Source organism: Podarcis pityusensis (genome assembly GCF_964106645.2).
Source record: "Podarcis pityusensis genome assembly, chromosome: 14".
Taxonomy (NCBI): domain Eukaryota; kingdom Metazoa; phylum Chordata; class Lepidosauria; order Squamata; family Lacertidae; genus Podarcis; species Podarcis pityusensis.
Window position 1 is genome coordinate 12,929,212 of NC_138039.1, and position 26,737 is coordinate 12,955,948.

Genomic DNA, 26,737 nt, shown 5'->3' on the forward strand with positions numbered 1-26,737 from the left:
GTGGTTTCAAGCCGTGTCAGATTCTGTGGCCCTCTGGCTGTTGCTAAACTACAACTCCCATCATCCCTGACCATCAGGGCTGATGGGAGCTGATATCCAACAACATCTGGACGGCCACCAGTTTCCCATCTCTACTTTAAACAGAAATGCCAGGGATCAGATTCGTGCAAAGCAGATGTTCTTTCGCTGAGTGACAGGCTCAGTAAGATAAGTGCTGAAAAAACACACGGTGTGTGCTCAGGCCTATCTCGCCGGGGTGTTTGCTGCGAACTGCCTTGGCCGGCTCTGACCCTTATCTGACCTCCCCGTCGGATGAACCTGGCTCCTGATCCTGGAGGATGCCTGAGCCCTGGAAATGCTAGACGTTCTAACAACAAGCCCTCGCCAAAGCCTGACAGCTCAGCGTGGGACAGCAAGTGGAAAACTGGACACTGTGCATCCATCCATGTCCTCCTGCAGCAGCGTCCAGGGTGGAAACTTCAACTGGCGCATGCACCCAAGTTGGCGGCTGTGGAAAACCAGGCAGGTGCGTGCCTTGTGGCGATAGGCTTGAAGGGAGAAGGAGGTGGGCGGGCTGGGGGAGGGGAGCAAAGGCAGATGGTGCATCTACTGCTCTCTGAAAATGACTGTGGGCGCAGAAGAATTTTAAGAAGCAGTAATCAAGGAGCCAGGCAGGGCTGCACAACCACAGCCTGGAATAGTTTAAAGGAAAAGCAGGCCAGAGATGGGAAAGCAGGAATTCAGCTTGGAAGGAGGGTGAAAGAATAAAACTGTAACAACAACAACAAAACTAACCTACAGCTGCTTCCTGGAGGAAAAGACCTTTTGACACTGAAGGGCACTTCCAGACTGTCACTATTTTCAGAGGGGAGGGTGGAATTCAAATATGTACCTTCTGCAAATGTGGATGCAACTCAGTTTGCAGAAGAGGAGTTTGCATGGAGATAAGACAAGAGTGAGGAACCTCCAGGTTCTCAGACTATCCCTGTAGCTTTATTTCTACAGTGACTTCTCTTTCTAGCTTTCTGTTGTTTAGACTGATACTTCTCTGAAAGGCACATCTCTGAAATGTACCTGTATGGAGGTTCTGGTCATTTGCAGGGCAAAGTTACAACTTTTGTGCATGGACATTTTTGGCGCAGAAGTGGGAGCCTGAGGGCCCCAGACAAGTTATCCAAGAGTGTTCCTGAAACCTGTGTCTTCTGCACCATTTTGTTCTGGTTCATTGATCCTCTTAAATTCTTCTTTAAGAGATTTGTCTTCTTGACGGCTACATTATATAGCCAATTGAGGATCATGTGGCTAGGGTGATGATGTCATAACTGTTAGAATTCCTGCTCCATGATTGCAGTTGTGTGATTTTTGTCTTTCACATGACGATATATGTTTTGACTTCACAGAGTGGGAAGTGACGGAGACAGGATGTTTGTGTTACTGTGTTCCGTGAAGTGGGACTATTGTCCTTTGTTCTTTTTCTCTTTGCTATCTGATGCTAGAGAGGGAGCCATGTTGCAGTGCTCCGTGTGTGTTTATATGTAAATAAAGTAGATTAGCCAAAATGCTGAGTTGCTGAGGTCTGTCACGCATGATGTGCAAACTCTGCGGATCCCTAAGTGTGCTGGTGTCTGTTGGCATTGGTTGCTGTGATGTTCGGGCAGAAGAAAGCTTTTGAAGCTCCCGAACGATTGACCAGGAGGGAGGGAACATGCCAGTCAGGCATGTGTCTATCCCTGGCTCCTACTCAAGTGTAGGCTGAACTCCTGACAATAACAACATGTACCAATCATCTTTGGCTATGTGATGGCTCAATGCTTTCTGGCCTTTCTCTGAAAGCGGAAACACCATCAGCTTGTTTTTCCAGTGCCCTCCCCCCCCCCATGTAAAAATTATGGCCAAAATGGAGGAACCCATTTCACAGGGCGAATTTTGGCAAGAAACGCTCACCATTTTGACACTGTCCTTATAATATGCAGTAATATTACAGTACTGGGGCAGTAGTGGATGAGATTAGAGTGCTGTACTAGGACCTAGGAGACCAGGGTTCGAATCCCCTTTCAGCAATGAAGCCCACGCTGAGTTACCTTGGGCCAGTCACTACCTCTCAGGGTGGTTGTGGAGGAAAGGGAGAACCATGTATGCCACCTTGATCTCTTTGGAGAAAAAAGTGGGATATAAATGCTAATAATAATAATAATAATAATGTGTGCAAATTTAATGTCTCAATGAATCAATGCACTGCATAAAAGACAGGTGATGAATGAAGAACATTCTTTAGACCGTGATCCATTCTTTAGACTGTGATCCTGCACACCTTCCAGGGAACAAGTACCATTTAACTCAGTGGGACTTATGCTTGAGTATACATGCAGAGCAGTATGCTGTTAAACTGACTAGTCCTGAACACAAGTCTATTATTATTATTATTATTATTATTATTATTTTAAAGTAATAACCGAATGTGTTAGCAGATCATAAAAAAAATAAGATACTTATAAACCATATGCTGCAGGGTTATCAATAAGATGCATTTTGGAAAACTGGAACTTTGGTATCCAGGCCATTAAAAAAAAGAGAGGCACAAAGATTCAGTAGAAAAGAAGAATGTCGAAAAGGGATTTACGGGCAGTGAAGTGAGTCCAGGGTTTGCAACACGATATGGCATCAGGAAAATAAAAGCTGATGCCATTTCGATTAGGGGTTCTCTTTGCAAACACACCATCACACAACTGGCCAGGGAGATGACAGTCTCAATCTCTGTGGCTCTGATGTTCCTGCACCTGCGGCCCCATGTTCCATCTGGATGTCTCATTGCCAGAAACATCTCGGCAAACAGAGTTCAGAAGTATTGCTTTAAAAAATCCAGCAGTGATTTATGGGGGGCAGGATAAGCATTTAAAGCTTTGCAGCTTTTCGTTCTGTTAAACCTTGCACGTCCCGTCCCCTCCGCCGCCCTTTTCCAAGGCGGACAGCAATCAAGGAAACTTTGGACAAACAAGAGAAGCCAGTGGAAAGTCTTCAGGTATATTTAGAGGGTGAGAATCCCAAAGAGAGGGGTGAACGATGAACACGTTAAAAAAAATTAAATGAAAGCTACACGGCTAGACAGACTGAACTGGAAAAGATTGGGAAATCCACCTGACTCGGTGATCTTTTAGTCAGTGCAAAAAAAATAATGGTTTTCCATGGAAAGTAATGGTCATTTCTTTAAGCACACAGTGGACAGAACTCTGGCAAATGCACTCTGGTGAGGAAAGGATACCAAACCGCCTGCATGTTGTCAAAAGAGGGTGCCAAATAGATTTGACCTCAGAAGGTATCGTGAGAGGCGGCAGACCAAGTTCTCCTCTCAGAAATCTGTAAGTACAGCTCAGCCCATCTTCATATGCTCCCCCCCCCCACCCCCTGGGCTTAGGTTGGCCAGTAAGGTATTGCCAAAACAAGAAGACAAAAAGGGGCTCATTGGAATTGCACGTGCATGGATGCAAAGGTAGAAATAAATGGTTTAATTCAAATATAGATACATCTCACCATAGTGAGGGAGGCTGTCACCAAGTGAGGTGCTGTGTGCCTTGCTTACTCTTCTATGAACCTAAGAATGTAAGGAGAACTTGCTGGATCAGGCCAATGGCCCATCCAAGCAGGATCTGACCACAAGAGCCCTCTCCCCTCCTGTGGTCCCCAGCAACTGATATTCAGAAGCATTGCTTCCTCCAGCTGAGGAGGCAAAGCATAACCATCATGGCAAATGGCCATTGCTGGCTGTCCAGGCACCAATGAGCGATGGGCAAATTCAAGTCCTCGCCTACTTACCTTCCAACCAGATTAGGACCTGACAAGCCTTCAGAAAGAGGACTGTGGTTTTGTGTATGCTTTCGGTGGGACCCTTGAAGCCATTTCTCCCCTAAACTCATTTCTTTTGTGTAATTTTATTTATTTGCTTGTTGGCTCTTGCATCGATGTCACACTTTTTCCTCCAAGGAGCTCAAGGTGGCCTAGATGGTTCTCCTGCTCCTCATTTAAACCTCACAACAACCCTGTGAGGTAGGTTAGGCTGACAGTGAGTGGCTGGCCCAAGGTCACCCTGTGAGATTCATGGCTGAGGGAGGATTTGAACCCAGAAGAAGAAGAAGAGGAGGAGGAGGAGGAGGAGGAGGAGGAGGAGGAGGAGGAGTTTGGACTTGATATCATGCCTTTCACTCCCCTTAAGGCAGCGGTTCTCAACCTGTGGGGTGGGTCCCCAGATGTTGTTGGACTACACCTCCCATCATACCTAGTTAGCAAGGCCAGAGCTCAGGGATGATGGGCGTTGTAGTCCAACAACATCTGGGGACCCACAGGTTGAGAACCGCTGCCTTAAGGAGTCTCAAAGCAGCTAACAATCTCCTTTCCCTTCCTCCCCCACAACAAACACTCTGTGAGGTGAGTGAGGCTGAGAGACTTCAGAGAAGTGTGACTGGCCCAAGGTCACCCAGCAGCTGCATGTGGAGGAGTGGGGAAGTGAACCCAATTCACCAGATTACAAGTCCACCGTTCTTAACCACTACACCACGATGGCTCCCTAGTCTCCCAGATCCTAGTCTGACACTCTAACCACTGCATGACCACACTGGTAATCCCTCCTCTCCAGCTAGAGTATGAGGGGGCACTCCTGCTTAGAACGTCCTCATGGCCATTTCACCTTTTTCAACTCCAGGGTTCTGTGACTTTTAAGAATGAGACAGCAAATGCAGTTGTTTGGGGGCAACACCAACCAGCCCTCCCATTCTCCCCATTCCTTCTGGTAATCTGGAGCAGGCCCCTGGCCCTCTTGACCAAGTTTTTTTTAATTATTATTTCCAGTCAAAACAAAACAAACCAACAAAACCCCTTGCTTTTACCAAGCATCTAAAGCAACAACAACTGGAGAAGTTCTATCCAAAAGACATAAATCCTTACATCGTAAATTCATATTTTTTAAAATATAAAAATTGCATAAAGCAATCCCAAACAGCAGATCAGCCATTTCCAAAATGCTTGGCAGCAGAAAGAATGGTATAAATAATAACACTGTGTTGCTAATGCAGCCCCAACAGTGTCACCCACACAGAGGCTGGAGCCATCAACAAAGTTTGCAAAAGCAGTGGAGGGGGAATTTGGAGAGGAACCCCTGCTTCCCCACCACCAATATATACATTGCAGGGGGTTGGACTAGGTCACTCTTGTGGCCCCTTCCAACTCTACAACTCTACAAATTTTGTAAACAATGCTTGGCTGAAGAACTACATTGCAAAATTCGGATAAGTGCTAATTTCAATGCAGGGAGGGGGGCTATGTTTCACTTCCCATATTGTTTCAGAAAGTACGAATTTGAGAGATTTGCCTTTAAGTAAGAACTGCATCGAAGCCCTGAACCTGTCCCTGTCTATCACATAAGAATGTACAAAGAGCCTGCAGGATCAGACCTATGACCTATCTAGTCCAGCATCTTGTTCCTACAGTGGCCAGCCATATGCCCATGGGAAGCCCAAAAGGAGGACTTATATGAATAGTCCTTCCAGCGGATTCACGGGACAGATATTATGGGCTGTCCCATGAATCCGCTGGATGAAATAGCGGAAGAACATTGCCTCAGGAGAGTGAGGAAAATTCTCAGGGATGATTCACACCCTGGCCAGCACTTTCTTGATCTCCTGCCCTCAGGTAGAAGATATAGAAGCATGATTAGTCGTACCAACAGGGTAAAGAACAGCTTCTATCCGTGGGCTGTTAGGCTGCTGAATGAAAAGATAACAACAGGGCAACTGACTTTCGGGTTTGGTGGGCGTGCGTCAGTAAACGAGGGGAATTAAGACTAAGAGAGCTGAGTGGGGAGTGCTCGTGTAATCTCACTGTATACAAGTTGTACAAGTGACAATAAAGTACTTCAATTTCAATTTCAATTCAATTTCGATTCCAAAGCACACAACAAACCACCTAGTCCCATCAACTCCACCCTCTGTGGTATCTCCTTTTCTTCTCCTCCAATCCGCTCTCCCCCTGGCTTGGTTCCCTCTCTGCATCTCATTCTCTCACTCCAGGTTTCCTATCCCTTCCTCTTCCCACCAGCCCTGTTCCCTCTCTCCATCCTCAGAACCCCCTACATCTGTGCTAACAGGAGTTGAGGGGCTGCTTCCTAGAAAGCTGCGCCTTGAATTTGGGAGCTCAACCAATCGAAGCCAGGAGAATGGGGAGAGCAGGGCCAGGTTGCAAATAAGAAGGCGGATCCTGGCAAGCGAGGAGCTGGCCTGAGGTCCCAGTGTGAAGCCCTAGTTAATTCTTATGTAAGCCTGATATTGAATTATGCTTAGAATGGAACATTCTTAGCAGAGCACAAAACAGTCTGTGCGCACACAGCCGCTGAAACAAATGCGTTGCTGATCATGAAACCAAAATACTTCAAAAGACCCTGGCACTATCCGTTCCATGGCGCTAAGTAGAGTTGCAGCAATGGGTTTGTTTTACATCTGAGGCTTTGTTATTCACAGAATCGCAGAGCTGAGAGTTTCTGGGGGCAGGAGGAATTTTTAAAATGTTCTCAAATCCCGAAACGTTCTTTGAAGAGCGGCTGGCAAAAACAGGGTTTTGGAACCGCGTTTCTGAAAAGTGTTGAAGGATTGTTATTTTTTAAGCATATTAATTTTAAAGATTTCTAAACCACTCTTCTTCACCCTCCTTCAGCTTTGGCAGACTCAGTCGGCTGTATACAATGCACAGAGTAGACCCACTGAAATGAAAGGATATGAGTGGTTCATTCATTTCAGTGGGTATGCTCTGCATAGAACTTAGCTGGATACATCCCAATATTATTTATATGTTTGACAGCTTCAAGTTGAGGAAACAGTACTGATAGTTTGTGGAGAGAGACTAGCTGACTAACTTGCATTAGTCATGAAGGATGTCCCAATAAGGAAACGTACTCAATCATCCTCAGGGCTGCCTTGCAGATGTGGAGTTGTATGTATGCTACTGGTTATTACACACACACTCAAAAAAAGAGCCCCGCAAAGGTATTCAGGTCATGAATACATGACTCCTGGATGGATTAGTCAGATGCCCAGTGTGGTAAGTAGCAGGGCCCCCTCAGAGAAGTTATGGCTGACAAGAAAAGTGTTGCACAACATGCTCCATTTGATCTCTCTAATCAACAGCAATAAGTATTTCCCACCTACTGGGTGAGAAAGTGAGTAAAAAAGGAACTATTAGGAAAAAGGATGGGGGGAAGACCTACTGACTGAGCTGTAGTTTGGGGCAGATGATTAATCAATTTAGAAATGATAGTGGGCATACAAATTCTAGGAAGAGGTGACGGAGGAAATTTCTGAAATAATAGGTGCACTGGTGCCTTGAAACCCAAACTGTCTTTTACCCATTTTTGATGGGTTGACTGCGGACTTAATATGTAAGCCACTTACAATTTGTCTGTTAGTAGCTGCTGGCTTGATCACTGCAGATGGTGACAGCAGCAACGAAATTAAGAGACGCCTGCTTCTTGGGAGGAAAGCAATGACAAACCTAGACAGCATCTTAAAAAGTAGAGACATCACCTTGCCAACAAAGGTCCGTATAGTAAAAGCTATGGTTTTCCCCGTAGTGATGTATGGAAGTGAGAGCTGGACCATAAAGAAGGCTGATTGCCGAAGAATTGATGCTTTTGAATTATGGTGCTGGAGGAGACTCTTGAGAGTCCCATGGACTGCAAGAAGATCAAACCTATCCATTCTTAAGGAAATCAGCCCTGAGTGCTCACTGGAAGGACAGATCCTGAAGCTGAGGCTCCAATACTTTGGCCACCTCATGAGAAGAGAAGACTCCCTGGAAAAGACCCTGATGTTGGGAAAGATGGAGGGCACAAGGAGAAGGGGACGACAGAGGACGAGATGGTTGGACAGTGTTCTCAAAGCTACCAGCATGAGTTTGACCAAACTGCGGGAGGCAGTGGAAGACAGAAGTGCCTGGCGTACTCTGGTCCATGGGGTCACGAAGAGTCGGACACGACTAAACGACTAAACAACAACAACAGCTGCAGGCTTAGCCACATCTCAAGGCTGGCTTGGCCAAGTGGCTGATATAGGACATGGAGCCAGGATGTATACAAGGACCCAGGGAAGAGGGATGGGGTTACACCGGGTCCTGCTATCTACTCGCTCATTGTGCAAAAATTCACTTAAAGGACCCCTGACCATTGGGTCCAGTCGTGGCCGACTCTGGGGTTGCGGCACTCATCTCGCTTTATTGGCCAAGGGAGCCGGCGTACAGCTTCCGGGTCACGTGGCCAGCATGACTAAGCTACTTCTGGTGAACCAGAGCAGCGCACGGAAACGCCATTTACCTTCCCACCGGAGCGGTACCTATTTATCTACTTGCACTTTGACGTGCTTTCAAACTGCTAGGTTGGCAGGAGCAGGGAGTGAGCAACGGGAGCTCACCCCATCACGGGGATTCGAACCGCCGACCTTCTGATCGGCAAGCCCTAGGCTCTGTGGTTTAACCCACAGCACCACCCTTGTCCCAAAAATTCACGTATCCACACATAAAGAATTGTGCCCAAACGTCACCATAAGTACCACAGATTCAGATATCCAAACATTGGGAGTTTGCCCACTTCCTTATTTCCTTGCTTGTTTCTGCTTTGCTGGTGGACGGCAGCCATTTTGGGGCAGAAACCATGCAGGAAATGAGCAAGATCGGACAAAACAGAGAACAGAAGAGATCGGACAAATCAGTGTTTTCCTTGGGCTGCAGCCACTTTAGGGAAAAACCATTGGGGGGGGAAGGAGAGAATCGGACAAATCCCAAATCATAAATATTTCCATAGGAAACAATGGAAGTCATAGCCTTGTTATGTGAACATTTGCCTAATAAATGATTTCCAGGCAAACATTCACATAGCAAGTCTACAATTTCCACAGAACACGTATTCTGTAAGTGGGACCTGCGTGTATATAAATGCTGGAGAAAACAACAGGCAGAGAGGAAGGGGAGAGATATTTTAAAAAGAGGGCTGGAAGAACAAAAATGTGGGGCTGAAGAGGGATAACGCTTTGTGGCCCAAAAGCAGCATAGAAATAAACCATAACGAAACATAACATTTCACTTGGCTCCATCAGTATACAAAATTAATAAATAAACCCAGCAAATTGGTGAGGCAGCAAAGCCCCCTCCATCGGCCTGGCTAGACCAGCCACCACTGGGCTCCTCCTCTCCCAGGAATGCCCCAATTACCGTTTGCAGTACATCTCATGTTCTCTTGCGCAGTTATTATAATGGCAGGCAGGGTGTTCTGTGGGGTGAGGAAGGACTCTCAATGGATGAGGATAAGGCAACATCAGCCCTTCCAATTGGCCGGCAGTATGGAGTCTCTGGATTGGCCAAGTGTAGCCTAAGTACTACGGGCTGGGCTTTCAGCCTCCACTTGTTCAGTAAAGCTATACTTGCTGATCTTCAGGTTCCAGCTTCCCACTACTTCCATCCTCTTTGCAACTTCCAGGCTTAGATTTGGGTTTGGCCGCCCACGACATGACCCCAGCCAGGTCCTGACCGTTTTCCTGCTGGCTACTTTTCTGGAATCAAAAGGGGAAGGCTAGAAGCATCTCACTTCTCATAAAGACAATATGGGATGGCACATTCTGTTTACAGTGCCTTTCTCTCCCACAAATCACAGTAGAAACCCATGTACTGCTGTTGATTTTCCGAGCAGAGCAGACACCGAGCCCTCAATTTTCAAAGCCTTTAACCTCTGTTGTAAAACACTAAAGCACCATATGAGTTTACGGCATCCGTAAAGGAACCCGTAAAATAGAAGCAATAACTTAGGCAAATAATTAGGTTTTAAACCCACCATTAAAATGCGCCTGTAGCTGTCCCTGTCGATACCCCAAAGCTTGAGGTCTGTCTTGGCTTTAACCGTTGCAGCCCTTGGCGTTCCGTAGATGAGGGCGAGTTCTCCAAAGCTTCCTCCTTCTCCAATGCTGGTGACCCATTCTCCGTTCACATACACCTACCGGTTAAACACATGAGAGAGAAAAGCGAAGTTGGTTAGAACACAGTGCTGATAACGCCAAGGTTGCAGGTTTGATTCCTGTATGGGGCAGCTGCATATTCCTGCATTGCAGGGGGCTGGACTAGATCAGGGGTCAGCAAACTTTTTCAGCAGGGGGCCGGTTCACTGTCCCTCAGACCTTGTGGGGGGCCAGACTATATTTTTTTGGGGGGGGAGAATATGCATGAATTCCTATGCCCCACAAATAACCCAGAGATTCATTTTAAATAAAAGGGCACACTCTATTCATGTAAAAACACACTGATTTCCAGACTGTCCATGGGCCGGATTTAGAAGGCGATCGGGCCGGATCTGGTTGCCTACCCATGGACTAGATGATGATGATGAAAACTATTTTTTTATTTATAACCTGCCCATCTAGCTGGGTTTCCTTCCAACTCTACAGTTCTATGATTCTACGATAAGAATAATTCATCAGTGTTAATTTAAACATATATAGAAGGGGGGACCCCAGGCCTGGCAATCAAATGTGGCCCTCCAGGCCTTTCTATGTGGCGTCAGAACTCCCATCAGGCCACACTCCTCACTGGCCCTGCTTTGGTACCCAGAATGTTTTGGCCTGCCTGGAAGGTATTCCTGAATTCTGATGACACTCCTTGCTTTCCCAGATGGAGGCTAGAGAAGAGTGTGTGTGCAGAGGTCAATGTATAAAGGAAACATTTACATTCATTTCTCTGCCAACTTTTGACATGCGGCTGTCAGGGATTGGACTGAAGAGGAATGGTGGAGATGGCCTCCCTCTTCTCCTGAACCTTCCTGAGAAGAGGAGGACGGTATAGATTTATGACGGGTCACAGCTCAGGGATAGAAGAGGGGCAAAGCTGGGAAATAATGGGAGAAGCGGAGCAGGAACAACTGGCTGACGCATTATCGCTAGAGAGCATTCCAGAGTACCCCCTTCTCTCAGAACATGGAGAGCAATGAAAGTAGGAGAGCAGAGAGTCCAGAGGCAATTGTCCCTAAGCAGACACCGTAAGGGAGGTGTGGCTGTTAACAACGGAGAAGGGAAGGAGGGAAGAGATTATTCGAAGCAACGCCATTATCCAACAGACAGCATTTCTACGTCTCTCTCTGTGAATATTGAATAAAATACCTTGGTAAGAGCTTCTTGTCTTTCCATTACTGGCAGCCTGCCATGAGGGAGGGGGGTCGGATTCCCTAAAGCCTGACAGAACGCTGCTCAGAAGAGAATGTGGCCCTTGGCCTAATTTTCCACCCCACCCAATGTATAGTAGCATAGGCTTTCTCATGTGTTATCCAAATGAGATTGACAATTGCAAGAAATGGATTCAAATGAGAAAGGGCAATAAGAGATTCAGACCATTGCCTAACCAATGTCAAGTGTTTATCCTTCCAACTTCAATATCCATTTTCTCTTAATCCCCACACCACAGTAATATAATTTGCGAATGTCTGCAAATATCACAGATTTTTCCAAAACAAAACCCGTGGTTGCCCTTAACTAAATTGGTTTTATTGAGTTAAGGGCAACCAGGGGCAAAAGATAGTGGACCCATTTGAGAAAAAAATTGAGGCAAGTCTTTATTGATGACACAAGTGTAAAGGATAATGCCTCCTCCTTCCTCATCCTTGATGCACACTAGACTATAGGATTTCTGAGTTATCTCTTCATCTCACAACCCCGTAAAGAAGAATTTTGTAATGGAAAAACCCTGTAAAGAAAACCTAAAGGAGGCAGAACGTATTGAGATTATCTTCATGTATAGCTATTGAGCTGTACAAAGCATGTTATATTAATAACTTACCCTTTGTATCTGTTTTGCTTTTTTAATTTGAATTTTCAAGCAAGTTTAATACACAGATTTTTATTTTTATTTTTAAAAAAACCAATTTAGTGAAAGGAACTTAGTTGAAGGGGAAATGACTGTTCTCCAAAATACACGTTGCAAAACGCACATTCCAAAAAATAGCCGTCTCTCTCACATGCTATGGGTCTCTGGAAGTCAACAGTCCAGAAACAATAGCTGAGCCATTTCCTTACAGAGTCACTAAAAACAACCGCAGCGATTGGTGGAACAACCTGCTTTGCAGACAGAATTTCAAGTCTCCTTGCTTTTAGTACAAGGGCTGCCTTTGCTCTTTGAGTTTCCAGCTCCCTGTGGTGTGTTGGCATCTGAGGGTTTCCCCCAACGCACCCTCTTTGTAGAGTCTGGCGCGCACAGAACCAAGGGGCAGGGCTGTCACTGTCTTCCTTTTTCTCTTTCGGCAATACTGTCGGACTTGAAAGGAGAGGAGAAGGTAGTTGCAAGGAAGTTTGCAGGAAAACACCATCATTGTGAAACTCAAAAGAAATCCAGCATGGAACAGGGGAAAGATCTTACATAAAAGGGATGCCTTTCTCTCCCCCACCGCACGCCTCTGCTTTATAAACTTCATTAGCAAAGTGGAATTCAAGCAATTGCTGGGGCCGCAGGCACACAGGAAGTTGCTTTATACTGTATACCTGAGGAAGCATAGCTACCCCAATTGGTCAGTCCAGACACTGAAGTCCAGCTCCAAGGGCCTTCTGGTGGTTCCCTCATTGCAAGAAGTGGTCCATCTAGCTCCCTACTGTCCACACTGACGGACAGTAGCTCTCTGAGGTCCAGCACCGGGGCCTTCTGGAGGTTCCCTCATTGCAGGCAGTGAGGTTACAGGGAACCAAGCAGAGGGCCTTCTCGGTAGTGGCACCCACCCTGTGGAATGCTCTCCTGTCAGATGTCAAGGTTAGGTAACCTACTCCACAAACTTCCATTGACAACTGAGGGCAGTGCTGTATCAGGAAGCTTTTAATATTTGATGTTTTGTTCTGTTCTCTTATTTTATGTTGCCCAGAGTGGGCAACAAATTAAAACACAGAATAATAATAATAATAATAATAATTTATTTATACCCCGCCCATCCGGCTGAGTTTCCCTAGCCACTCTGGGCGGCTCCCAATCGAGTGTTAAAAACAATACAGCATTAAATATTAAAAACTTCCCTAAACAGGGCCGCCTTCAGATGTCTTTTAAAGATAAGATAGCTACTTGTTTCCTTCACATCTGAAGGGAGGGCGTTCCACAGGGTGGGCGCCACTACTGAGAAGGCCCTCTGCCTGGTTCCCTGTAACCTCACTTCTCACAAGGAGGGAACTGCCAGAAGGCCCTCGGAGCTAGACCTCAGTGTCCGGGCAGAACGATGGGGGTGGAGATGCTCCTTCAGGTATACAGGACGGAGGCCGTTTAGGGCTTTAAAGGTCAGCACCAACACTTTGAATTGTGCTCGGAAACGTACTGGGAGCCCATGCACAGAACACAGGAAAACATCAAACATTAAAAACTTCCTGATACAAGGCTGCCTTCAGATGTCTTTTAAAAGTCAAATAGTTGTTTATTTTCAGTGCTACTGTTCTAGAAAAAGCAGTGCCAGAACTCACCATAAACACCTCTTAGAATGGCAATGGCGCCCACCTGAGAGGTGCCAGAACTGAGTTCTGGTGAGTTCCGTCTGAAATAAAAAGAGCCCAGTTTATTTCCTTGACATCTGATGGGAGGGCCTTGCACAGGGCAGGCGCCACTACTGAGAAGGCCCTGTGCCTAGTTTCCTGTAACCTCACTTCTTGCAATGAGGGAACCACCAGAAGGCCCTTGGAGCTGGACTTCAATGTCTGGACTGACCAATTGGGGTAGCTATGCTTCCTCAGGTATACAGTGCCGAAGCCGTGTAGGGCTTTAAAGGTCAGCACCAACATTTTGAATTGTGCTCGGAAACCACCCTTGCTCCCTTCTCTAGTGACCAAGAAGGAGTGCATAATGCAGCTGTCTGGACGTGCTGTAATTCTCCAGAGATGTGAACTTAAGAACCTGCATTCACTTCCCCAATAAAAATGTCATTTTCTAATATCAGCCTCATGAAAGGGGGGGGGAGTGTGTTTTGGGGGTTGGAGGAACTAACACAAATGACCTGAGTGTTTGAAACAGGAAGACACTGTACTCAAAGTTTAAAACCTCAATGCTTGGCCAGACATGACACAGTAAATTTTGTTTTCGCGATGATGACAAAGTGTATTGATGATGCGTGGCTCTGTCATCCTGTCCTCTGGGCTGAAAGTTCAGCCATGCTAAGTTTACTTGCAAATCTGCCTCTTTTTTAAAAAAAAGGAGGAAGAATGAAACATTGTCCACGTGGAAAAAGTCTATTTAAGGTCTCAGCTTATTTTAGCCTTCTGGTTTCCTGAGAAAGAATGAAGAAAGGTGAAAAATATCAGCCAAAAGGAGCACTACCCCCCCCACACACACACCCAAAGACAGGGTGTGGGGAAAAGTTTTAAGAAATCTGCTTCTTGAGAGATGAAAAGGACACATGCACAGCAATTTAAGTAATGTAAGTGTCAGGGAACTGCCATCAGTGCCGGAGGGAGAGAGCAAAATCCAGAGGGATTCCGGAGAGCGTCCCGGGATTGGGAGAGGCAGCCAATCTTCTGGGGAAGAGAATCAGCGTAGCACCAGTGGAGAAGGGGGGCAGATGGGGGAAGCGGAGAGGTGGTCCCATGACTCCTTGCCGGGGACCAGCGGGGAGAGTAGGGGTCCTCCGCTGCCTACGCCCTCCTTGCGCAGAAGGCTTTCGCGCAGAGAGAGTAGGCGGAGACTAGGCGTCAAAGAGCTTCTTTGCTGGAAGAAGTTTAAGAAACGCCCACTGACGGATTCTGCCAGTGATTGAGACAGCCACGGGTGAGTGGCTGTCCGGACAGAAAAGGTTCACTCAGGCAATCCAGCCAGGTGTTTGCACTGGCTTACGCACGAGCAACCGCTAGAACCACTACAGTAAGAAACCAAGTTTGTTATTTGGAGTAGAGCTGTGTTGGGTTCAGTGGTAAAGCACATGATTTGCACGTATTAAGCCTGAGGTTCAGTCCTTGGCTTCTCTATTTAAATGGGTCTTGAGGGAACCTCTGTCTGTGATATGGGAGAGCCATTTATTGCCAGTCAAAATGCTGGACTAGACCAAGGTAAGATAATTAAAATAAATCTGACAGTTTTGTTCTTTCAGTTTATCTCCCCTCTCCCGCTGCAATCTGCAGCAATTTATCATTAGTGTCTTCCTTTTAATCCTCACGAAAATCCATCAGCATTTTTGGTGCGAATTTCTCTGAATAGGCACATTTTCGCAAAGCAATTTTACCCAAACATAATGCATTTTTTAATTAATTTATTTTTTGCAAGTCATATTCACCAGCATGTGCATTTTTATGCACACTTTACTCTAATGTGTGCATTTGGGCACACGTGACCCGGGGTGGGGAATGGCATTGCAAAACTCGGAGAAGTGCAAATTTCAAAGGGTGGCTTGCTTTGGTTTGCATAGTGTCTGGAAAGCATAAAATAGGTAGGTTCACCTTTAAATGCAAACTGAATCAGATTTCTCCCCCTTCCCACCCCTCTGTGACTCCAGCTACAAAGGCTGTTCCTTCAGCTGCCCAGAGGCTCCCAGGGTGGGGTCTTGTTTAGTTGCTGTAGCTGGGGGCAATGTTTAGTTTTGGTTAAGGCGTATTATTTTTGCTGCTATTTCAGTGGGTTTGTTTTGTTTTTTTACTTCTGTTGTTAGCATTAGTATGAATAATTTGTGCATTGTTCAATCTAAGTGTATATCTATTTAGATGTTTTGATTAGCCTATTAATACTCATGCCCGTGGCTATTTAAACTTTGCTATGCCTTGCAACTTAAATGTTGAGGAATGTTTATATTTTGTTATGTAAACTTTGGTGATGTAGCGAGCTGCTCTCATAGAATAGAACTGTAAAGTTGTAAGGGACCTGAAAGGTCATATAGTCCAACCCGCTGCAATGCAGGATGGGCATCCGACCTCTGCTTTAAAAACTCAAATGAAGGAGAGTGCACAGCCTCCTGAGGAAGCCCGTTCCAATGTCAAACAGCTCTTGTAACTCCTTTCTTGTCTCCTCTTTTCCCAGCTAAATTACCCAGCTGCTTCGACCGTTCTTCATATGGCATGGTTTGTAGTGTAGTTATGCAAGTAAACAGGTGATAGTGATGATGACAAAGAGGTGAGTAAGAGACGATATGATATAGATTCAAAAATCTAAAGGGCTGCCACATGGAAGATGCAGCAAGCTTGTTTTCTCCTGTGCCAGGGGGTTGGACCTGAACCAATGGCTTCAAGTTACAGTGGTACCTCGGGTTACAAACGTTTCGGGTTACAAACGCTTCAGGTTACAGACTCTGCTAACCCGGAAGTAGTACCTCAGGTTAAGAACTTTACCTCAGGATGAGAACAGAAATCGCGCAGCGGCAGCAGCAGGAGGCCCCATTAGCTAAAGTGGTACCTCAGGTTAAGAACAGTTTCAGGTTAAGACAGACCTCCAGAACGAATTAAGTTCTTAACCAGAGGTACCACTGTATAAGAAAAGAAATTCCAGCTCAAAATCAGGAAGAACTTTCTGACCGTAAGAGCTGTTCTACAGTGAAAGGGCTGAGCGTTATTTTCTTTTTATGCAGGGACGAAAAGGGGGAAAGAGCGAGGCTTGTAAAATGAAAGTAACCAACAGGAAGGAGGTTTATATTTGGAAATATAGATCTGGGACTCCTCCCCCCCCCCATCAAAAACACACACTTTGGAGCAGGTACTTTCAGAGGGTTTTTTTTTACTGGAAGCCCATCATTTATATTTCACCAGATACATTTAGGCAGGTCGCCAGGCTTCATGAGGAAGTGATGCGACTGTCTTACTACCAAGACGGAAAGAGACTTAAGCTGCTCCTCTATCTAGATTTTCTGGATCCAGAGACTTTTGAATGTGAATAAACAAGGTGACTGGAAGATCAACTGTAATAGCGAAGTAGCAGGCTTCCTAGGGATGGAAATGGGGATGCAACAGGATCTGACCGCCCCCCCTACACACACACACACACACACACACACACACAGTGCAGTCTTTCTCTCCTCTTTCCAGGGCAACCCAGGACTCAAAAGAACATGGTCAATGGATCATTCTGAGTAAAAGCCAAGGGCAGCTCATTTAAACATATGCAAATCAGGCTTAGTGGAAAAAGTTAACCTATGTATGTATGCAGGCAGAATACTGTCAAGAATAACAACAACATTTTTATTCACAGTATTCTGTGAGTAATAGCATCCAGTTGTGAGAGGGGCCATTGTCAGCAGTTCAAGTGAAGCCAAGCTGTTATGCACTGTGGTGTAGAGGTTAGAGTATTAGACTAGGACCTGGGAGACCAGGGGAAGAATTCAACATCACACTAAGGCAAATGTGTTTCATCAGAAGGCTAGATGGAATGATTCCCCCCTCTCCTCTCCAAGCATGGTTATGGGGGGCCCTCCCACCCGCTGATTAGAGGTACATGGGGGGCAGAGAAGGAGGCAAGCACCATTCTGCAAACATATGAGACTCCTGCAGATGGAGTTCGTTAGGGCTCAAATCCCCACTAGGTCATGAAGTTTGCTGGGTACCTAAGACCAGATTGAATTATGGTGCTGGAGGAGACTCTTGAGAGTCCCATCGACTGCAAGAAGATCAAACCTCTCCATTCTTAAGGAAATCAGCCCTGACTGCTCACTGGAAGGACAGATCCTGAAGCTGAGGCTCCAATACTTTGGCCACCTCATGAGAAGAGAAGACTCCCTGGAAAAGAGCCTGATGTTGGGAAAGATGGAGGGCACAAGGAGAAGGGGACGACAGAGGACAAGATGGTTGGATAGTGTTCTCGAAGCTACCAGCATGAGTTTGACCAAACTACGGGTGGCAGTGGAAGACAGGAGTGCCTGGCGTGCTCTGGTCCATGGGGTCACGAAGAGTCGGACACGACTAAATGACTAAACAACAACAAGACCAGATGCTCTCTTTCAGCCTAACCTACCTCTCAGGGTTGTTATGAGGTTAAAATGAAGAGAAGGAGGAGCATATACACCACCTTGAGCTCCTTGGAGGAAAGGTGAGAGAGAAATGGATGGATGGATGGATGGATGGATGGATGGATGTATCCTAGATTAGGCTATTTGTCCATCTAGTCCAGGAGAACGAACACATGGTGCTTGTTTTATACTGAGTCACACCACTGGTCCATGTAGCTCAGTACTGTCTACACGGACTGGCAGTGGCTGCCTAGGGTCTCAGGCAGCGGCTATTCCTAGCCCTACCTGGAGATGCTGTTGTTTGAACCTGAGACCTTCTGTAGGCAAAACATGTGGTCTATCACCAAGATATGGCCCACTCTGCACAATGCTGACAGATGACAGCCACATAGAGTGTCAACAGCTCAGCAGCGTAGTATATGCTCAGGATCCATCCCTGCAATGTGTAGTTTGACCAGTGGTCACATCCACACTGTCCATTTAAAGCTCAGGGCTTTCCCCCAAAGAATCTTGGGAACTGTAGTTCATTAAGGGTGCTGGGCATTGTAGTTCTGTGAGGAGAAAACCAGAGCTTCCAGGGTAGTTTTATATTTATTAGGGTAGTTTTAGTTTTATTATGGGGTGTGCTTAAATATGGATGGGGCGTGCGCAGTGCCAGATTTACGTATAAACTAAACAGGCTATAGCTTAGGGCCCCACTCTCTTGCCCCCCCCCAAAAAAATTAAAGGAAAAAAACCTGGATGTACATTTCCAAAATATAATATAAAAAGCAAATAAAATAAAACCTACATACAGCAACAGTGTTTTGTGTTGTGTTGGCTCCTATTTTGTTATATGCAGATGGCTTTAGATACATATTATGTCCATAAATTACCATATAGCATATATCCAACACAAAAAACAGCGACAATTTGTTGTTGACAAAGGACAGCTGGACATATAAAGGGCCCCATTACCTTCAGTAGCTTAGGGCCTCATCAAACCTAAATCCAGCCCTGGGTGTGTGCAGCCTTAGGTTCAGCAAGAGATGGAGACTGTGGGGATGCGCTGAAGGCTTTGTAGAAAATGCACTTTTTTGAGAAGAGTTTTAGAGGAGGCTAGTGGCAGCAGACCTTGCGAGAAGGAGCAAATATGTGCACCGTTTCTTAGCATGCACAATTTGACTTGCCTTGGCACAGGATCTGGGGGTACCTAGGTGCCAGATTTTGATGCATGTCCTCTTATTGCAGGGCAGAATACCCGGCCATGCCCACGCCTCCACAAGCCTGTTGGCTGCTAAGGTGCCACTAAGTTTTAAAAATAAAGCCAACGTTACCACACGTCTATAAACACTGCACTTGTGATAATTGTCAAGTTTTGCCTCTCCTCCGCCTCCTTGACCTGCCGATGTGGTATTGCTACCTTCCTTGATAGGAACAATGAGTCACACGGATTTCCTGAGGAGTGACTTTCGGAGTGTGAGGTTTTCGATTCCGAACAATGCCAATTAGACGGTCCCTTGACACAAACAAGCACTTTTTTAAAAAGAAGAAGAAGATGCCTCTCACTAAAATAACTGCAAGGAGCTGCTGGGCAGCTTAAAATACACCGCTTGCTTCTTGAAATAGAAGAGGGATGGGAAGAGACTTTCCACATCAGATAACCTGATCCCTGCGTCCCTGAGATTAGCTAGTACTGAAATAAGCCACACACACACAAACACAAAAAATCACATTTCCAAGGCTTTCTTTTAAAAACTACAAAGAGGATTTCAGAACAACAACCTCAAGCATCTGATCTTCTAGATGATTGTTAACAGCAGCAACAAAGACCCACCAGGATCTGCAACAAAAAATTGCAGAGTGGAATGCTCCCTGGTTGGCATTCCATCTACTCCATTGCGTTCCCTTCCCTTCATTTTTTTTAAACAGCCCATCATCATCCCATGGCCTCTGAGCATGTTCTGTATATAATGGGATTTGGGGGTTCTTGCCCTCCACAAAAAATAAAAAGGACCACTCTCCTGAATCTATTGATGCTTGCTCCAGACTGGAGAGGGTTAAGGGGATCTCTGCTTGTATCCCAACGTCATCCCTTAACAGATGCACAATCTAGCCTGTGTGTGTGTGTGTGTGTGTGTGTGTGTGTGTGTATTTCTAAAGTTCCTAAGCAGCTTTCCCTATCTACAGTGCTATCTCCCTGAATGGCATGGGGCAGAACTTTCGGGTGCCCAGGCATCTATACAGCCAGGACAAATCTCACATCTGCTTGATGAAAGGGCTCCCTTTGCAAGCACTTCCAATTCAAGGTTTAGCCATACGGGAGCAAGTTCTGAAGAGCACAGTGAGATTCCTGAAGATGAAACCATCAGCCTGAGGCTGCCACTCTCGTCCTCTATGGGAAGAGGCAAGCTACACGTAAACTAAACTGGGTGATTACCGAAAATAGTCTGCTCTCCTTTCTTGCGGCCCCTCGGGTGCATTCCATCTTGATAGCCTTCCATCTCGATCATCCAGTGGCAAAATGTCTTGCCTACAGGTGTGGTTAATATGGCTTCTAAAGTAATTTGTTTGCATATGATACCCCATTAACCTACTTCACGCGGACAAATAAGCTTGGCTCACGAACTGTGCCGCGTGGGAAAATTGCTTCTTACAAGCCAAGTCAGCCCCGAAGAGCTGCTCCCTTTCGGACTAGAACCTATCGTGGAAGCAAGGTTTTTAAAACTGAGCTGGGTGGACATATGGGAAGAGGAGAAGTATTTTTTAGGGCACGATGACTTGGTTCGAACATAATACGAATGGCTCATCCACACTGAAGTTAAATGTGCCTTTGAAACTGCTTCTCTCTCTCTCTCTCTCTCTCTCTCTCTCTCTCTCTCTCTCTCTCTTCTTTGCAGGATCTACACAATGTCCAGCAATGCAAGTGGCAACCCACACTTTGTCCCTCCAGACATGCCAAGGATGACCTGAATGGAGCCACGGCCAGCCAGTGTAGGCAATACTAAGTGGACCAGGAGGTCTGAGTATAAGGCAGGTTTTCTGAAGGGAAACCACAAAATTCTGCCAGGTAAGAGGTGAATTCGCACTTACATCCACTTCTCCTTGGTCGATTACGTAGAAGTTATCTCCTTCGTCTCCTGCAAGGAAACAAAAACAAGTTTTGATGGTTTTCACAAACCGTTTCCAAAATGGAGACAGCATACTCTTGCGCAGACTCATGGAACCAGGCAAGAGCTCCCATTTCCAACTTGTGTATTTGGTTATTTCATAATACCACCTTGTATATTCATGATCAACAGGATATCGCTGGAAATTAAAGTATTCCTGCATTTTACTGCATTGCCATCTGGCAAGTAAGCGCATGGCACGATGAACTGCCAAGTATATTAACTCTCATTAACACATCTTCAATTTCAGCTTTCCTTATTAATTCTGTTTCTAGCAAAGATACTCAGGCAGGTTTTCTCAAGTGAATTAAGGCCAGTACTACAGAAAGCTAGTGTTTAGAGTGCCAGACCTAGGACCTGGGAGGCCAGGGTTGAAATTCTCACAGAGCCCTGAAGCTTACTAGGTATTCTTGGGCCAGTCCTTGCCTCTCAGCCCAATCTGCCAGGGTTGTTGTGGAGAATAAACGTGAAGGTGGAAAATCGTGAACACTACCTTCAGCTCATTGGAGAAGAAGGAGGGATATAAATGCAATAAATAAATAAATAAATAAATTAAATAAATAAATAAATAAATGCTACACTTCTGGCTGGTGCCTTCAAAGCCCAACTAAACCTCCTTCTCAGTCATCACTTTGTCCATCCAACTGCTCTTCCTACACTTTCCCAACAGTCTAAGTCAGTGGTTCTCAAACTTCCTTCTCTGGACCACACTTTCAGAATGAAAATTTGTTCGCATCATGCCAATTTTTTTATTGACAAGAAATACATTGGGGGGAAATAAATAAACAACTCCTAGCAGTGCATGATTGTGTTACAGAACACAACTACTTTAGAATACGGTCATGGGACATCCAGAAAATATAAAACAATGCAGTTACATAAGAACACGAACCATTCCCAAAATATAATTATAAACTAGCCTCTTAGATATGTACCTTAAGCATGTGTACAAACTCAATGAGAGGTGCAAGCTTGCTTTTGCCGGGTAATCTTGTTTATATTATGTCTAATTTGAGATTCCTAAAAATGCTCATCTCCTCAACACAAAGAAGGCTTTCTCCTTTCTCATCGTTCATATTTGTCAGAGTTGAAAATACCTGCTCACAACAATAGGTTGTGCAGAACTATAGAACAGCCAGAAGAGTGGATACTGTCCCTGGTTGTATATCCCAACAAAATATTTTGATACTATACTATACTACGTTGAAATGTTCAAATGCCTATTAGATTGTCCTTGAGCCTTCCCACCATCTTCTCCTGCCAAACCCTTTGAGAACCATTGGCCTAGGTTCTGGACCAAGGCTGGAAGACCTGTACCATGTTTTTTCTTTGTTTATTTATTTTTACCAACAACCAAAACCCAACAGTGAAACCCCCCAGGCGGCTGATACATTGAGCATACATAATCAATAATAACATATTCAAATCAACCATATGCACAATTCTGTATACATTAACACTCCTCGCTCCACAAGGTTTATTTAACTTTTAACATTTTAATTGCCCCAAATTGTTCAAATCTACCCAAATAATTCATTATCTTCTCAAACCAATCCTCCTCTTTCTCACTGATCTTAAACCCTTTCGTTCTGTGTATCTTCACAGTTAGATATTCTAAAATTATAATATTATTCAATTTTTTCTTCCATTGGTTCACCCCTAGCTCTTCTGCATTTTTCCAGTTACTCTCTATAACCAGTCTGGCTGCAGTTACCATCAATTTTACCCACTTACATTCCTCTTTTGTTTTTAACTCGGTGCTACTCAGGCTAATAAGAACCATTAATTTAGATATTTCCACCTTCCTACCCACAATTTCCGATATTTCTATACCAATCTGTTTCCAAAACTCATTAACTAACGGACAATCTCACCACCTGTAGCTTCTTGTTGAGCTTCAACTCGAATCAACTTCATTCCCTGTGGCCAATGGTCAAGGATTATGGGAGTTGCAGTACAGCAACTCTTGGAAGACCCATTTCCCATCCCTACTCTAGACCCATGTTTGCACTTGAAAACCGGTCAGAAAACCCCGATGGGTGGCAAGTGGCTGGGGGAGGAGTTGGAACAAGAGCAGAAGGCATGGGAAGGTTTACGTTCCTGTTACCCACTAGAAAAGACACTCTTCAGCCCCCCTTTTTGTAGAAGAGAGGCAGGGGCTGAGCTCCAAGGTCGCAGCATTTATCCCCAAACATGGATGTTCACGGAGCAATGCATTTCACGCTTCCACCAGACATATGCAGGGTGGGACGCTTACCCTGTTGTATGACAGTCTCTCCAGCAATGTGTGTGACAGGGAACATGGCATCAAATATGTCACTGCAAAAGAGAAAGAGACATATTTAGACATCTTTGTCCTGCTTGAAAGCCTTCAGTTCCCCATGATGTGTGGATTCTTCACATTCAGCATATAAAGAAGCCGGCATGTTGTTTAAGGTTGCTTATTTGCGGTAACTTAATGCAGAGAAGGTCACACATATACACGGAAAACTGTCAAAATGAAAAATAGTGATTTAGGACAGCTCCTAAACATTATAAACAGCAACAGCAAAACAATGAACTAGGCAATTAACATTGGTCCTAGTAACATAAATAATCATTAAAGTTTAACAATAATAATTTAATAATAGTAAGAAGTAATTGTAGTTAATTGGAGGTAGGCATCGATGAACCCTTTTGTTTATGTATTTAAGTCTACAATTTGTGGAGATTCATATTCATATCTTCTCATACAACTGAGAACGGATGATAGCTAAACCCTCTCTTTCTGCTTTTCCGGACTTCTTTGAACATCGCCTGTTCTTGTTCCAATTTATTTTCTTTTTCCCTTGTTTAACCCAAGTGATTTTGCTCAGGAGTTGTCAGTTCCCATAATTTAATAAGCTATCCCCTTAGACAGGGACATTCTCTCTCTTCCCCCCGCCTCCCCCAGTATTTTGCATATAAAATCCTTGCCACTAAAAGCATATGAAATAATAATTTCTCTCTGTGTCTTTGGGAACCATGACTTTGAGACAGCGAATGCCTCTTTACAGCCTTTAATGACATTCTCATACAAGGAGAAATGTGAACATTTTCAAAACTTGAAATCCTGATGAATGCTGGGATTTCCATGAGTCAGCCCACGCAGTTCATAAGAAGGCTGGGCCTACTCAGTGCCAGTGGCAGCTGCCCATTGGGAATGACTGGGCAGAAGGCTGGTAGGCCAACAGTAGGGGGTGCCAGAGCTATAATAATAATAATAATAATAATAATAATAATAATAATAATAGTTTATTATTTATACCCCACCCATCTCTTCCAGCAAAATACCCTAAACACGGTTGCCTTCAGATGTCTTCTAAAAGTCTGGTAGTTGTTGTTCTCTTTGACATCTGGTGGGAGGGCGTTCCACAGGGGGGGTGCCACTATCGAGAAGGCCCTCTGCCTGGTTCCCTGTAACTTGGCTGCTCACAGTTACAGATAGGTAGCCGTGTTGGTCTGCCATAATCAAAATAAAAAAAATCCTTCCAGTAGCATCTTTAAGACCAACTAAGTTAGTTCTTGGTATGAGCTTTCGTGTGCAAGCACACTTCTTCAGATACACTGTGTATCTGAAGAAGTGTGCTTGCACACGAAAGCTCATACCAAGAACTAACTTAGTTGGTCTTAAAGGTGCTACTGGAAGGATTTTTTTTATTTTGGCTGCTCACAGTGAGGGAACTGCCAGAAGGCCCTTGGTTCTGGACCTCAGTGTCCGGGTAGAACGATGGAGGTGGAGACACTCCTTCAGATATACTGAACTGAGGCTGTTTAGGGCTTTGAAGGTCAGCACCAACACTTTGAATTGTGCCCGGAAATGTACTGGGAGCCAATGTAGGTCTTTCAAGACTGGTGTTATGTGGTCTCGGCGGCCACTCCCAGTCACCAGTCTAGCTGCCGCATTCTGGATTAGTTGTAGTTTCCGGGTCACAATGACAAGTGGAACGAGTTGAAGTGTCCCAGAGCACAGGATCACACTTCAAAACGACCTTGACAGATTAGAGAACTGGGCAAAAACAAACAAGATGAATTTTAACAGGGAAAAATGTAAAGTATTGCACTTGGGCAAAAAAAAATGAGAGGCACAAATACAAGATGGGTGACACCTGGCTTGAGAGCAGTACATGTGAAAAGGATCTAGGAGTCTTGGTTGACCACAAACTTGACATGAGCCAACAGTGTGACGCGGCAGCTAAAAAAGCCAATGCAATTCTGGGCTGCATCAATAGTATAGCATCTAGATCAAGGGAAGTAATAGTGCCACTGTATTCTGCTCTGGTCAGACCTCACCTGGAGTACTGTGTCCAGTTCTGGGCACCACAGTTCAAGAAGGACACTGACAAACTGGAACGTGTCCAGAGGAGGGCAACCAAAATGGTCAAAGGCCTGGAAACGATGCCTTATGAGGAACGGCTAAGGGAGCTGGGCATGTTTAGCCTGGAGAAGAGGAGGTTAAGGGGTGATATGATAGCCATGTTCAAATATATAAAAGGATGTCACATAGAGGAGGGAGAAAGGTTGTTTTCTGCTGCTCCAGAGAAGCGGACATGGAGCAATGGATCCAAACTACAAGAAAGAAGATTCCACCTAAACATTAGGAAGAACTTCCTGACAGTAAGAGCTGTTTGACAGTGGAATTTGCTGCCAAGGAGTGTGGTGGAGTCTCCTTCTTTGGAGGTCTTTAAGCAGAGGCTTGACAACCATATGTCAGGAGTGCTCTGATGGTGTTTCCTGCTTGGCAGGGGGTTGGACTCGATGGCCCTTGTGGTGTCTTCCAACTCTATGATTCTATGATTTAATTCTTGTCCCCCATCGTCTTCCCTGCTGAATTCTAATCCCATACTGTTTTATACCACAGAGGTTCTGGTTTATTTTTCTCTCACTTTTGTTGCGCTATAGCCCTTCCAGACAGCGATAATTTAGTAGCATTGGGGATCACAGAACAACGAAGAAAGCAGAATAAATCCACCGCTAAGGCAGCATTATTGTGTCAATAAAATATTGCAAAACACATGCACAATAAAACACCAGTGGCTAAAGACTTACTTAATACTATGTACTTCAAGAAGAACTGTCCAATTGCTTCCTACTGAAGCAGCACACAGAGCAACAAGGTGTTGCAAATTCATTTATTACCACAGGGCGCAGAGAGAAGGTACATTGTGGGATGCAGAGGGAGGCTGTGCGCACACCATACATTTAAAGCACATGGTTCCCCCAAATAATACTGGGAACTGTAGTTTACCTCACAGAGCTACAGTTCCCAGCACCCTTCACAAACGACAGTTTCCATTATTCTTTGGGAAAGTCGTGTGCTTTAACTGTATGTTTTAAGTTGAATAATGTATAAAAGATGCATAAAAAAGCATTATTATATGAAGTGAGAGAGGGAAGGGGGGTTCAGAGAGATCTGTGATGGATCAGAGAAATGAGACTGCCTGCTCTAGGGTGCTGTGGCAAACAAGAAGTTAACAAAGCATGGGATAATGAGTTTAAAATGATAATAAAAATGCTTTCTGGTGATTAATGCAGTGGTGCAGCCCCCTTGAGTTAATATTGTTTTAATGGCCTTTGGAGTGATTTCAGTTGCGCACCCCTGGTGTACAGCACATTCCTCAGCATG

General features: G+C 45.0%; 1 protein-coding gene across 6 annotated transcripts in view; it reads right to left on the minus strand.

Annotated features, from left to right (window-relative positions):
- Positions 1-26,737, minus strand: part of PRKAR1B (protein kinase cAMP-dependent type I regulatory subunit beta) — a 123,089-nt gene that overhangs the window by 52,094 nt on the left and 44,258 nt on the right. For all 6 annotated transcript variants that reach the window (XM_080981187.1, XM_080981186.1, XM_080981185.1 and 3 more), the window contains 3 exons: positions 23,351-23,412; positions 21,017-21,063; positions 9,857-10,015 (listed from right to left, as the gene is read on the minus strand). In XM_080981187.1, coding sequence (XP_080837313.1) covers positions 9,857-10,015; positions 21,017-21,063; positions 23,351-23,412 — 268 coding nt within the window. The remainder of the gene's footprint in view (positions 1-9,856; positions 10,016-21,016; positions 21,064-23,350; positions 23,413-26,737) is intronic.